This window comes from Schistocerca nitens, chromosome 6, assembly GCF_023898315.1.
Source record: "Schistocerca nitens isolate TAMUIC-IGC-003100 chromosome 6, iqSchNite1.1, whole genome shotgun sequence".
NCBI lineage: Eukaryota > Metazoa > Arthropoda > Insecta > Orthoptera > Acrididae > Schistocerca > Schistocerca nitens.
Window position 1 is genome coordinate 351,032,213 of NC_064619.1, and position 13,268 is coordinate 351,045,480.

The 13,268-nt window shown below is 47.3% G+C and overlaps 1 protein-coding gene across 1 annotated transcript in view; it reads left to right on the forward strand.

Moving 5' to 3' along the window:
* LOC126263358 (Down syndrome cell adhesion molecule-like protein Dscam2) overlaps positions 1 to 7,653 on the forward strand; it is a 118,098-nt gene extending 110,445 nt beyond the window's left edge. Inside the window, exon 7 of the mRNA XM_049960448.1 lies at positions 7,313 to 7,653. Coding sequence (XP_049816405.1) covers positions 7,313 to 7,653 — 341 coding nt within the window. The remainder of the gene's footprint in view (positions 1 to 7,312) is intronic.
* Positions 7,654 to 13,268: the final 5,615 nt, after the last annotated feature.

Here is a 13,268-nt window from a genome sequence, read left to right on the forward strand (position 1 = left end):
CGCGTGTCGCCACTGTCAGTGATCGCAGACCGAGCGCCACCACACGGCAGGTCTCGAGAGACTCACTAGCACTCGCCCCAGTTGTACAGCCGACGTTGCTATGAAAGGTTCACTGAGAATTACGCTCTCAATTGCCGAGACGATAGTTAGCATAGCCTTCAGCTAAGTCAGTTGCTACGACCTAGCAAGGCGCCATTTATCCTTTGCTATGTATCTAATGAAGCACGTACAGTAACAAGACCAATGTTCACCAATTGTGGATTAAAGTTAAGTATTCCAGCAGCTACGTACTTTTCTTTATAGCATTCATTAAGTATCCTGTTTCAGACCTCACGCCATCCTGCGTGAGCTTATAGCGTGCATTTCGGCTTCCTCAAACAACACGGTGTTGGCACTTCTGCCGACACATCACTGTTACCCATCGCTCCATGCAGGACATCGGCTCTGAGGTTGTGAAATCGCTCAATGTCAAGGTAGCATCGCCGTCCCCCCGTCCTGCTGTGCAACAAACCGTCAAACTCTCGCCCCAATTGGCGAAGCCACCCACTACACAACCTGCAGGCTGGATAGGACAGAAGGAGTACTCCCGTGAAGACTTCCTCCGTCCCTCCAGCCAAACAACACCCAAGTCTTCCTCTAATCAGAAGGGCTCGAAGAAGTCCGCTAAAGACAAACGGTCTTCTCCTTCGCCAACTCGAAGATCCTGCTTGGTAGTGTCGCCACGTGGTCACTTAGCCCAGCCGACCTCTGTCTCGCCGGTACGCACCACCAGCCGTTTTTAAGCATTGGACTCCACAGACCGACTGCACAAGTACGCCAATACTTCTGTGGACCACATGGAGCAGGATTCTCTTGCTTCTGTGCCCTGTAGTAGCGACTCTACACCGTCACTCGGTGGCAGTGGAGTTGACACCCCTACGTCTCTCCCTCCTCATGACTGTCCTCCAATGGAAAATTTGAGGCCTTAGATCTCACAAAGAGGATTTACAGCTGCTTTTAGCATCGCAGCGTCCCCTTGCACTCTGCCTTCAGGAAACGAAATTGCGCCATCATGACCACTTTGAGCTTTCACGTTACTTACCGATTCGTTTTGACCTTCCCCCTGAGGTCGGAATTCCATCTCATGGGGGCGTCATGCTGCTCATATGGGATGACCTTCATAGCCAACCCATCTCCCTGACTACCCATCTCCAAGCTGTTGCAGTTCATCTTTTCCTTCCCTACCTGACTTTTTCCCTCTGCACCATTTATGTCCCTCCATCATTCGCTGTCACCCGGGCAGACTTCCTTCAACTTATTGGGCAGCTACCACGGCCCCCCCCCCACTTTTTTTACTACTCAGTGACTAATGCACATCATCCGCTTTGGGGTTCTTACAGGGCCTGTCAGAGAGGTGCCCTCTTAGCTGACCTTCTTAACCAACTTAACCTCTTCTGCCTTAACACTGGAGCACCCACTTTCCTTTCCAACTCCTCGCACACCTACTCCCATTTGGACCTATCCTTTTACACTGCCCAGCTTTCCCATCGTCTTGAGTGGTCCATTCTTTCTGACGCCTACTCGAGCGACCATTTCCCGTGTGCTCACCGTCTACTGACTCCTACCCCATCCGCATCCACGCCCAAATGCAGCTTACTAAAGCTGACTGGCAGCTTTACCCCTCCCTAGCGACATTTGAAGAACAAGATTTCCCCAGTTAAGATGACCAGGTGGACTATCACACCAATGTTATCCTTACTGCTGCAGAATGTTCATTCCTCGCACTTCCTCTTTACCACGTCGTGTTCCAGTACCTTGGTGGACTGAGGCATGCCGCGACGCAGTTCGCACACAGAGACGTGCTCTCCGCGTTTTGTAACCGCCACCCTACGCTGGAAAACTGCATTTATTATAAACGGATGCGTGCAGTGTCGAGTTCTTCGAGATAGCAAAAGAGCTGGCTGGATTTCATTCACTAGTTCTTTTAACAGTTCCACGCCTTCTGTTGTGTTAGACAACCTCAGACGGCTCTCTGGAACCCAGATCCATTCCCCAATTTCCAGCCTGACAGTAGCTGACGATGTCATCGTGGACCCTATTGCTATCTCCAGTACCTTGGGCCGCCATTTGCGGAAGTTTCGAGCTCTTCCCACTATCACGCTGCCTTCATCCATCAGAAACGAGTGGAGGAGGCTCGGGCGATATCCTTCTCTTCTCAGAATCGTGAGTGCTGCAATGCTGCCTTTACTGTGAGGGAGCTAGATCATGCTCTCAGTTCATCCCGGTCTTCTGCCCCAGGGCCAGATGCCATCCACATTCAGATGTTGCGACGCCTCTCTATTGAAGGCAAGCACTTTCTGCTTAACACGTACGGATGCATCTGGGCTAAGGGCACATTTCCTGGACGCTGGCGTCAAGCCACCGTCATACCTAAGCCCAGTAAGGACAGAACCTTCCTTCCAGCTATCGCCCCATCTCTCTTGCCAGCTGCGTTTGCAAGGTGATGGAACATATGATTCACGCCCAGCTGGTGTGGTGGCTTGAGTCTCACCTTTTGCTAACGAATGCACAGTGTGGATTCCGAGCACTGCGTTCTGCAGTTGATCATCTCGTTACTTTGTCCACCCATGTCATTAATGGCTTTCTGCGGAAATACCAGACTGTGGCCGTGTTTGTCGATTTGGAAAAGGCCTATGACACCTGCTGGAGAACTGGTATCCTCCGTACTCTTTAAACGTGGGACTTCCGAGGGTACCCGCCCTGTTTTCTTTGGGCATTTTTGCAAGACAGAGTTTTCAAGGTGCGTGTGGGTTCTGACTTGTCGGACACCTTTATCCAGGAGAATGCTGTACCTCAGGGTTCCGTCCTGCGAGTCGTCCTCTTTGCTATCGCCATTAACCCTATAACGGCTGTCTTCTACTGGTCATCTCCAGCTCCCTTTTTGTGTATGATTTTGCTATCTATTGCAGTTCTCCACGGACCTGTCTCACTGAGCGGCATGGTTCAAATGGCTCTGAGCACTATGGGACTTAACATCGATGGTCATCAGTCCCCTAGAACTTAGAACTACTTAAACCTAACTAATTTAAGGACATCACACAACACCCAGTCATCACGAGGCAGAGAAAATCCCTGACCCCGCCGGGAATCGAACCCGGGACCCCGGGCGTGGGAAGCGAGAACGCTACCGCACGACCACGAGCTGCGGACCACTGAGCGGCATCTTCGGCGCTGTCTTGATCGTCTTCACTCCTGGAGCATCGACAATGGCTTTCGCTTTTCCCCTGACAAAGCCGTCTGTACGAATTTATGGCGGCGCAAATGGTTTCTCCCACCATCTCTCCAACTTGGGCCTGTTTCCCTTCCGTTCGTTGACACTACGAAATTCCTGGGGCCCCTGTTCGATAGGAAACTCTCTTGGTCCTCCCAAGTATCTTACTTGGCAGCCCGCTGTAAACGGTCCCTCAGTGTCCTACGTGTCGTCAATGGTACTTCCTGGGATGCCGATCGAACCACCCTCCTCTGTTTGTACTGGTCCATTGTCCGTTCGAAACTCGACTATTTTATTTCTAAGTATCTAAAGATTGAGGAGCGAATTAAAACAACTAAATAATTACAGAAACGAATGAAACCTTGTAATAATAATTCCATAAGTACAGAGAAAGCGAAATCTGTGAACAGATCTCGGCTGCCCACATTTTGAAAAGAATTAATAAAGTATTCAAAATAAAAATGATTCAAATGGCTCTGAGCACTATGGGACTTAACTTCTAAGGTCATCAGTCCCCTAGAACTTAGAACTACTTAAACCTAACTAACCTAAGGACATCACATACATCCATGCCCGGGGCAGGATTCAAACCTGCGACCGTAGAGGTTGCGAGGTTCCAGACTGTAGCGCCTAGAACCGCTCGGCCACCCCGGCCGGCTATTCAAAAACAGTTTAAAAACAGTTTAAAAACAGAGCATGTTCTTCGTCTTGAGGCGCTCACGAATTCAGAACACACCGCCGTCCCAATGCCCGAGACTGCACCAGGTTACGAAACTTCTGGGGCAAAAAGGCAGCGACCAGGTCTATGGCACAGCAGGTGACAGGTAGCCATTTGACCAACCAGCAAGTTGGCACCGGAACTGCTTTTGTCAGCTGTAGACACATTAGGGTCAGGTGCCGACCAGATAACATAGTCCTGAGCATCGCCATTCCAGCCCACTCTGGAACGTCTTCTTTGGAAGATACCCTAGCTACCGTCTCGCCCGCCTATTGTCCGTAGGTACACTCCGCCATGTGATGGTAAAGCTTAACGGTTCGTGACGTCGGGCAAATTTATTTATTTATCTGCTACAATTAGCCCACTGTGTATATAACAATTTGTGGGTAGTATTATTACTAATACGGTTCTATTAATACCAATATTGCTGTGACAGTGTGTTAACAATTAGAATTTCTTTTCAGTTCTTTGTTAATATAAATACACGTTATAAAATAAAATACACATATTGTAAAACGTAAATAAATAATGAGTAAAGAGAATATAAATAGTAAAGAAAAGTGTGATGGAAGTTAGTGAAAGAGAAAATTTTTCCCAGAAATCGTAGCTGTTTCAGTGACATGGGTTCGGAAACATGTCGAGCCTGTCGTCACTAAAACAGCTTTACTTGTATTTGGTTTTACATCTACATCTTCTGCTTTGCAAAACAGTTTTGTTTCATTAATTGTGTTATGAATTAATCCTAATCTAATGTTAATTACACAGTTTTTTTATTTGTTCGATTGTTTTATTTTTCCTATTGTTAGGTTCTGTTATCACATTGGCCTTTTGAACTCGTATGGATAATTACATTAATGTTTGAATGCCACGTTCATTTTCTGTATCTGTTGTTTCATCCGATTCATCGTCAGTGTCTGTGTTTATTTCGTGCCACGTGTTTTGTTGTCGAGCTTGTGTTGCGTTTTGTAGAGTTATTCAGTACGGTCTATGTGGTCTGTAAGCTTCATGAAGGGTTTGAGACACGTCATCTGCTAGTATGTTCAGGATGTGCCATTTGTTCCGATCTCTTATTGTGTTTCCTAGGTCTTGTAATTCTACTTTCGGTCTTAGGTGTGTTAATGTTGTTGCAGTGGTGAACTAGATGTTCAGCGGCGCCGTATTTACCACATTCACAAGTGTCAGTTCCTTTTAGATCTACACGATGAAGATGGACAGTATATGGGTTATGCCCCGTCAGGAAATGGGTCATTCCTCTTGTGGGGTCGATGTATTTTAGTCTTATGCGTTGTCGTTTGTTTGGGAAAAAAGAGTAGACGCGTCGTCCCTTGGCAGGAGAAGTGGGACCAGACATACATCACCACATTTTAAGCTGTCTTCGGTCTGTTATGTTTCATACAGTTACGTCTTGTATTTTTTCTGGTCTACCTTTCTTTAATCAGCATGTCGCTGCTCGGTGACGAATAGCGAATAGTGACATCATGACCACACACAGTCTAATAATGATTCGGTTTCGATCACCGTTTCGGTCGTTTGGTGATCGTGAGTATTTCGGGATACTATGGGTGAGCAGCAGCGCCATCCTTGCGGTAAGATCACTCCCCACCCCCCTGCCCCCCACCCGCCATTTTTGTTGCCGAAACCTAGTTCTAGTTCTCATGGTTCAGGATTCTCGCTCTGAAATGTTCTCAGTTCGACTTCTGCAGCTTTAGGTGAATGCAATTTGTCATTCCCTGAATGTGTCTACGTCAGTGGAGGCTTGCCCTCGGTTAAGTTTGCGCTGTTCTGTACTAATTTCAGAATATATTCTCTGTGTTAGTTTCTAAATTTTCTACTTGTGTCGCAGTTTCTACTACTTCCTCCCAGCATCCACTTAAATCAGTGGTTCCCTGCGAGGAGGGACGTAAGTCCATCCTTTCGCACTGTCTGATACTGGGTAGAATAATAAGACGAGACCCGACTGCCTATCAATATTTATCCGCACCCACTTAACTGGGGCAACTTCTTTTCAATTAGGTCGCCTGGGATACGAAAACTGTGGCAGTCAGTTTATATGTGGTACTGCACATTGTCGTTGCTCGCCAAGTTAGCGTAGACTGTTGCAGCGTTTTTCCCCTTTAAACGCAGGGAACGAGTTATTGCAAGGTGCTCCACGTTATCAAAGGATCGCTCCATTTGTTTTTCAGTCTCCAGTCATTTTAGGTGTACACTACTGGCCATTAAAATTGGTACACCACAAAGATGACGTTCTACAGACGTGAAATTTAACCGACAGGAAGAAGATGCTGTGATATGCAAATGATTAGCTTTTCAGAGCATTCACACAAGGTTGGCGCCAGTGGCGACACCTACAACGTGCTGACATGAGGAAAGTTTCCAACCGATTTCTCTTACACAAACAGCAGTTGTTTGGCGACATCGCGGTGAACGAACATTGGAAGCGTGTATTCGTCATCGCCACACTGGCGTATCACCCGGCGTGATGGTATGGGGTGCCATTGGTTACACGTCTCGGTCACCTCGTGTTCGCATTGACGGCACTTTGAACAGTGGACGTTGCATTTCAGATGTGTTACGACCCATGGCTCTACCCTTCATTCGATCCCTGCGAAACCCTACATTTCAGCAGGATAATGCACGACCGCATGTTGCAGGTCCTGTACGGGCCTTTCTGGATACAGAAAATGTTCGACTGCTGCCCTTGCCAGCACATCCTCCAGATATCTCACAAACTGAAAACTTCTGGCCAATGGTGGCCGAGCAACTGGCTCGTCACAATACGCCAGTCACCACTCTTGATGAACTGTGGTATCGTGTTGAAGCTGCATGGGCAGCTGTACCTGTACACACCATCCAAGCTCCGTTTGACTCAATGCCCAGTCGTATCAAGACCGTTATTACGGCCAGAGGTGGTTGTTCTGGGTACAGATCTCAGGATCTATGCAACCAAATGGCATGAAAATGTAAATCACATGTCAGTTCTGGTATAATATATTTGTGCAATGAATACCCGTTTATCATCTGCATTTATTCTTGATGTAGCAATTTTAATGGCCAGTAGTGTAGTATTTCACATTGTTGTTGCACACCAACTTAGCGTGGACTGTTGCAGCGTTGTTACCCTTTAAACTCAGGGAACGAGTTACTGCAAGCTGTTACACGTTATCAAAGGGTCGCTTCATTTTGTTCTGTCCTCATTGGCGTGCTACGCTGATTTCGCGTGGGGATTTCAGTGTGCAACTGGGCTGCGGACATTACGTGGAAACGATCAAAAAATTAATTATGTAACCGTATTTTTCCCAGACGATAGTTAAAGTGTCGTGACTCGCGCTCGCATGTTCGGGCAGCGGTGGCGCCGGAGCTGCAGTGGACGTTCATCGAGCAGACGCTGCAGCCGGGGCCCGGCGTGTCGCTGCGCTGCGTGGCCTCGGGCAACCCGCCGCCGCGCGTGCACTGGCTGCTGGACGGCGCCGAGCTGAGCCCGCGCGCGGGGCTCGTCATGGGCAGCGCGCTCGACGCCCAGGGCGACGTCGTCGCGCAGCTCAACATCTCGAGCGCGCGCGTCGCCCACGGCGGCCTCTACACCTGCGTCGCGCGCAACGACCTCGGCTCCGCCCAGCACTCCGCCACGCTCAACGTGTACGGTCAGTACGCATTCTCTCCATCCGCTTCCAACTCTTATTTCTAAATTAGTGTGACGACTGGTGCTGGACGCTCGGTTAAAAATGTAGCCTGCTGACTTTCTACAACGCATTCGTGTCCATAAAGTAAAGGATCATCGGCATCGACTAGAAAGCACTATGCTACAGCGACAATGTGCCTACTAAACTGTGGTGTACTGTTACTTACACGGAACATCAAACCAGTACTGCTTGATTTGATTCCGACAGTCCCAGTAGACAGCGGATATCTTGGCACTAACTAGGTGCAGAAATGTTACACTTCAAAGAAGTCTAAGTAGTGCACTCTATTACCTCGCAGTGGGAGCAGTAGTGGAAAACTGCCTGTGTTAAAATCTACATCCACGCTGACGAAGAAAAGTCGCAGCACCAAGAAGGAGTTGTGCGGCATAAACGAAAGTTGGTAGGGCTCTTTCTGAATCTGGTATATGATGTCTGCTCCAGTTTCGCGCTAGTCGCATAAGACTGGCGCTGGTAGCGCCACTGAGGTTGCAAATTAGTTTTGCCTTAAATACACACTGTAACGGTCGTGAGCTTTTGAATTTGGACGTGGTGAGTTGATGTTAGTCAAGAAAGCACCATTGGCAACACCTCACTGAGTTTGAACCAGTTCGTGTAATAGGCCTGAAAAAGCAGAAAATTGCTTCTGCGATATTTCAGAAACATTTGGCAGAAATGTAGCGACTATACATGACTCCTGGCAACGGTGGTCATTAAAATATGCCACGTGGCGCTAACGAGGCGGAAGACCGGGTTCGGCGTATGGCTCTGGTGATTCATACTGCATCTGCAGCAGCAATTTCAATAGCAGTTGGGATCTCAGTGACACAACGAACTGTTACAAATCCGTCACACCAAGGGCAGCTCGGAGTCAGACGCCCTGTAAAGTGCGTTCCACTCAACCCAAACCACAGCCAATTTCGACTTCATTGGTGCCAATTGAGAGCTCATTGAAAGGCAGGATGGAGGTTTGTTGTGTTTTCTGATGAAAGCTGGTTCTTCCCTGGTGCTAGTGATGGCCGTGTGTTGGTTACAAGGAGGCCAGTTGAGGGTATGCAACCAACCTGTCTGTGTGCTAGACACACCGGACTTACACCTGGAGTTACGGCCTGGAGTGCGATTTCGTATTACAGCAGGAGCACTCGCGTGGTTACCCACGCAAATTTGAACGTCAAACTGATGAATCGACGTGTTGTGCTGCGCCGCCATTCATGAACAACTTCCAGGGGATGTTTTCCAACGCTCGCCCACATACCTCTGTTGTAACCCAACGTGCTCTACAAGTATCGACATGTTTCCTCGGGCTACTCGATCACCAGATCTGTTTCCAATCGAGCACGTACGGGTCATCATCGGACGACAGCCCCAGCGTCATCCACAAACAGCGTCCCTGAATTGACACACCAGATGCAACAGCCATGAAACTCCATCCCATAATCTGACACCCAGTACCTGTACAACACAACGCATGAACGTTTGCACGCTTACTTTCAAAATTCTGGCGTTTGCACCGGCTATTAAGGTAGCAGCATTTCACATTTGCAACGACTTCTCTCATGCTTACATTAACGTGTGATATTGCAATGTTAACCACTTAAACATGTTACCTAGACAAATATATTCCAGAAATTCCATTACTCTACATTATTTTTTGGTTAGCGATTTTTTTCCGTCAATCTATATATGCACTTTGCAAAGTACCTTAAGCCGCCTTCACACGGGATCAGGTAACTTAGTTGACGTGGAGCTGTAAGAGTTTTGAGACTTCTGTTCCTAATGTTTCGCGTTGAAGAGCCTTTTCGTCACATGTAACACAAAATAAGTCCTTGGGTATTTTCGCAACGTGCCACGCAAAGTAAAGCCAATAAGAAGCAAGAACTGCAAGAATTCTCTTTTAATTTATGCAGTCTTTATTCGGCTGTGTAACACTAAACGCTAGCAGTGATAATAACAACAATAAAGTACTCAAAGCGTGAGCTCGAGGATGAACTGTCGCGTCCTCTCTGACCACCACGGTCACCAGATCTCAATATTATTGTGGTCTACCCTGGAGAGAAGCGGACGCTTTGTTCCCCATACGCGTCTGTGACGTATGGACTTAGAAGATGGACAAAGTAAGTCTGAAACTGATAACTGTAAATTTGTTCCGTAACGTCTTGTAAAACTAATAAAAATAATGTACAGATGGTACATAAAAATATGGAAACAACAAAAACATCAGAAACATAACACTTTACTATCCTAATAAGAAGCAGGAAAACAGTTGGCTTTCGAAACGGCGTCCAGTCGTCTCGGAATGAATGAATACAGCTCCCGTATTGTTTTCGATGGAATGTTATACCATTCTTCCTGCTAAATAAAGTTCAGGTAACGATGATGGAGGTGGCGCCCACTTCACAGTAACGTTGATTGGTGAGTGTTCCGTGCAAAGATTTGGTGGTCAGTATGCTATGAAACATTATGCCTCCCTAAAGCAAACAATCGAGTTCGACGTACTGGACGTACCCTCATATGGCGAGAGGTGGGTACACGAAAGGCACCTAGGTACATTGTCGAATATGATCGTTCTGGTGGTCCAGGTGTTATTGTGTGAAAGTCACAAGTTGCATGGTTGCACTGAACTGCAAATCTTTCAACACGGTACACTCACCAGTCAGTATCGTTGTGACACCGTATTCCTTTCGCATGTGCGTTTTACCAGGGATCCGTTCGGCCCTGACTTCATTTTTATGGATGACAACGTGTGACAGCATCCGAACAGTGTAAATGGAGAAGCTCTTGGAACGAGAGGATATTCGACAAATGTACTGGGCTGTCGGTTTTCCAGACTTAAGTCCCATCGAGCACGTGTGGGATGCATTGTGGAGAAGTACTGTACACGACCACTTGAACGAACGACAATCCAGCAGTTGTCAGCCGTACTGGTGGAGGAATGGAAGACCCTACCATAATAAGTTTCTACCAACCTTGTGGAGAGCAAGAAGGCACGTTGCAGAGCGCGCACTGCAGTCCGTGGTCATCACACACCCTATCAAAAACCATGTCCCACCGTTTGCAATGTCCACGGAACCATCACGAATCGCGGTGATCTCGGTGTAATTATTATCTGTGAATAAACCTGTCATTTCTGTTGGTCTGTGAAATGTGTAATGGTAGTGACACACCAAAATCACAATAGTAATCCGTTGTAGTTGCTACATATGTTATTACAATCAAAAGAATTATAAAATCACCATCACAATAATATAGGAGACTGCCTTACAAGCCCAGATCACTTGGACAAATAACAAATAAATTTCTTTAACCGGAACAAGACCCATAATACTTAAAATCTGAATACGACCAGGTAAACATACTCAGGTAAAGCTTTACTTAAATAGTACAAATGTCCATGCAATTCCCATCAGAACTCTCAGCTGAGGAACAGATTAAGGGTAACAACACAGTTCCTTTAAGGTTTGGCTAGCCAACTTTCCTAAACAAAAATATATACAAATGACTAAAACAATTAAGCAGGTGTTTTAATTTTGACCAAACCAATCTTCAAATTTACTTACTCAGTTGATTAATTAACATTATTCTTAGAATGAATACAACTAGAACATGACCATATGACAGTACCGCTAAAATGAGGTTGCTTAAATATTGCGTGTGAATTAGCGATAGACGCGAGCAGACCAAGGATTCAAATCAATACGAGAGATCCACGAGACAGGAAATGACATAGAAATGTACTCAACTTTGCACTGCAATTGAGCTTCAGATGCTATAATTCTCCACCGGAAAGATGGAATCACGCAACACTGACAACATAACCCAAGATGTAAAGGAGAGGACAGGGCCTTAAATATCTCTCTGCCCCCGTGGTGCTCTGTTCCCAGTATGCTCGCGTCAACCGGTGCCAATTATCTGTAACACAACACACATCAACGGCAGACAATATTCTGAGACATAAACTACACAATCTTATCTAGAGAACAGGCGATCAATACAACTGAATAGAAACAATTAAGCCTCCGTGAGTTACTTGGCCAGTGCCAGCCCTTAAACTTTGATTAATAAGTTCGCTAAAAATCATGCCCTAAAGTTAAGATGACAAGAATTATCTCGGCGCACATTTACACGCCAAACTACCAAATGAAGTACAAGGTAGAATAGAGGACGTATCTCGGAGTGTCTTGTACTGTATTGTATGTTAACCGGGGACCTAGAAAGGACGGAGAGGCTCCGTCCCCGCCGCAGCCGCAGTGGTCCACAACCCCACGACGACTACCGCAGTCCACTTTACTCCTCTGCCGCCCCACACCGAACCCAGGGTTATTGTGCGGTTCGGCCCCCGGTGGACCCCCCAGGGAACGTCTCACATCAGACGAGTGTAACCCCTATGTTTTTGTGGTAGAGTAATGGTGGTGTACCCGTACGTGGAGAACTTGTTTGCGTAGCAATCGCCGACATAGTTTAAGTGAGGCGGAATAAGGGGAACCAGCCCGCATTCGCCGAGGCAGATGGCAAACCGCCTAAAAACCATTCACAGACTGCCGGTTCACCGGACCTCGACACAAATCCGCCGGGCGGATTCGCGCCGGGAACCAGGCTCTCCTTCCAACCCGGAAATCCGTGCGTTAGACCGCACGGCCAATCGGGCGGGCCGGAGTGTCTTGAAACGCCAGAGCCGGACTTACTCACTACTCGCTGCACTTCTAGCTACGTCTTTAACCACGCTTCATGTCGGTTGGTTGGGCGTAGCCACACTTCCTCAACTACCATTAAGATAGATAGTCACGACACCGAGGTATGTGATAAACAACTAGAACAATTCCAAAGGATTTTTAGTACACTGGCATACTCAATTAAGCCGCACGCAACCCACCGAAGCAACTCGGCGACTCCAGTTCAATTGGCCGGCGTAGCTTATGACAGACTCGAAGGAGCTTGTCCTTCCGACCTCTAGGAAAACCAAATCACCATGGACGGTGGATCTGCGGTCACGACTCAACACGCTGTAGCCGCTGGCCCCGCTCCTTCGCTGTCCGACTCGTGCCCGTGCCGTCCTGCCTGCGTACACAGTCCCACGTGACTCTCGCTCACCGCCGATCCCGACACACCTCCCAGCAGAGCTTTTTTTTTCTTTATTGTGATTTCATTCCCCTGCCCCATATGGGCAGGGGAGGGCTGTCAGCGGCACAATCCGCCGCTCTTCAGCCGAGTGACATGGCAAACTAAAATAAGAATAAAATGTTACATACATAAGGAGATAAAAAAGGGGAACATAAAACAGAGTAAAGGGAGAAAATGGAGGTAAAAACAGACTGACATGGAGACGTTCATGGGGGACAGTTAAAAAAGTCACCAGAAAGTTAAACAACACAGTTGGCGATTCTTAAAACACAGAGAAGACACTGAATGCACATGCACAGGTTAAAAGTCTGCCACAGTATTAAAAACACTCCAGAACAACACACTTAAAACCCAGTTGTAGCACACACGACGGAGAATAAAACTGCCAGGTAGGACCTGCCGAGGGAAAGGTCTGAGAGCATGGAAAAGGAGGGGAGAGCAAGGAGCAGTAGAGGAAGCGGCGGGATGAAGGGAGGAGGGGCGTAAGCGGGTACATGGAGAGGCA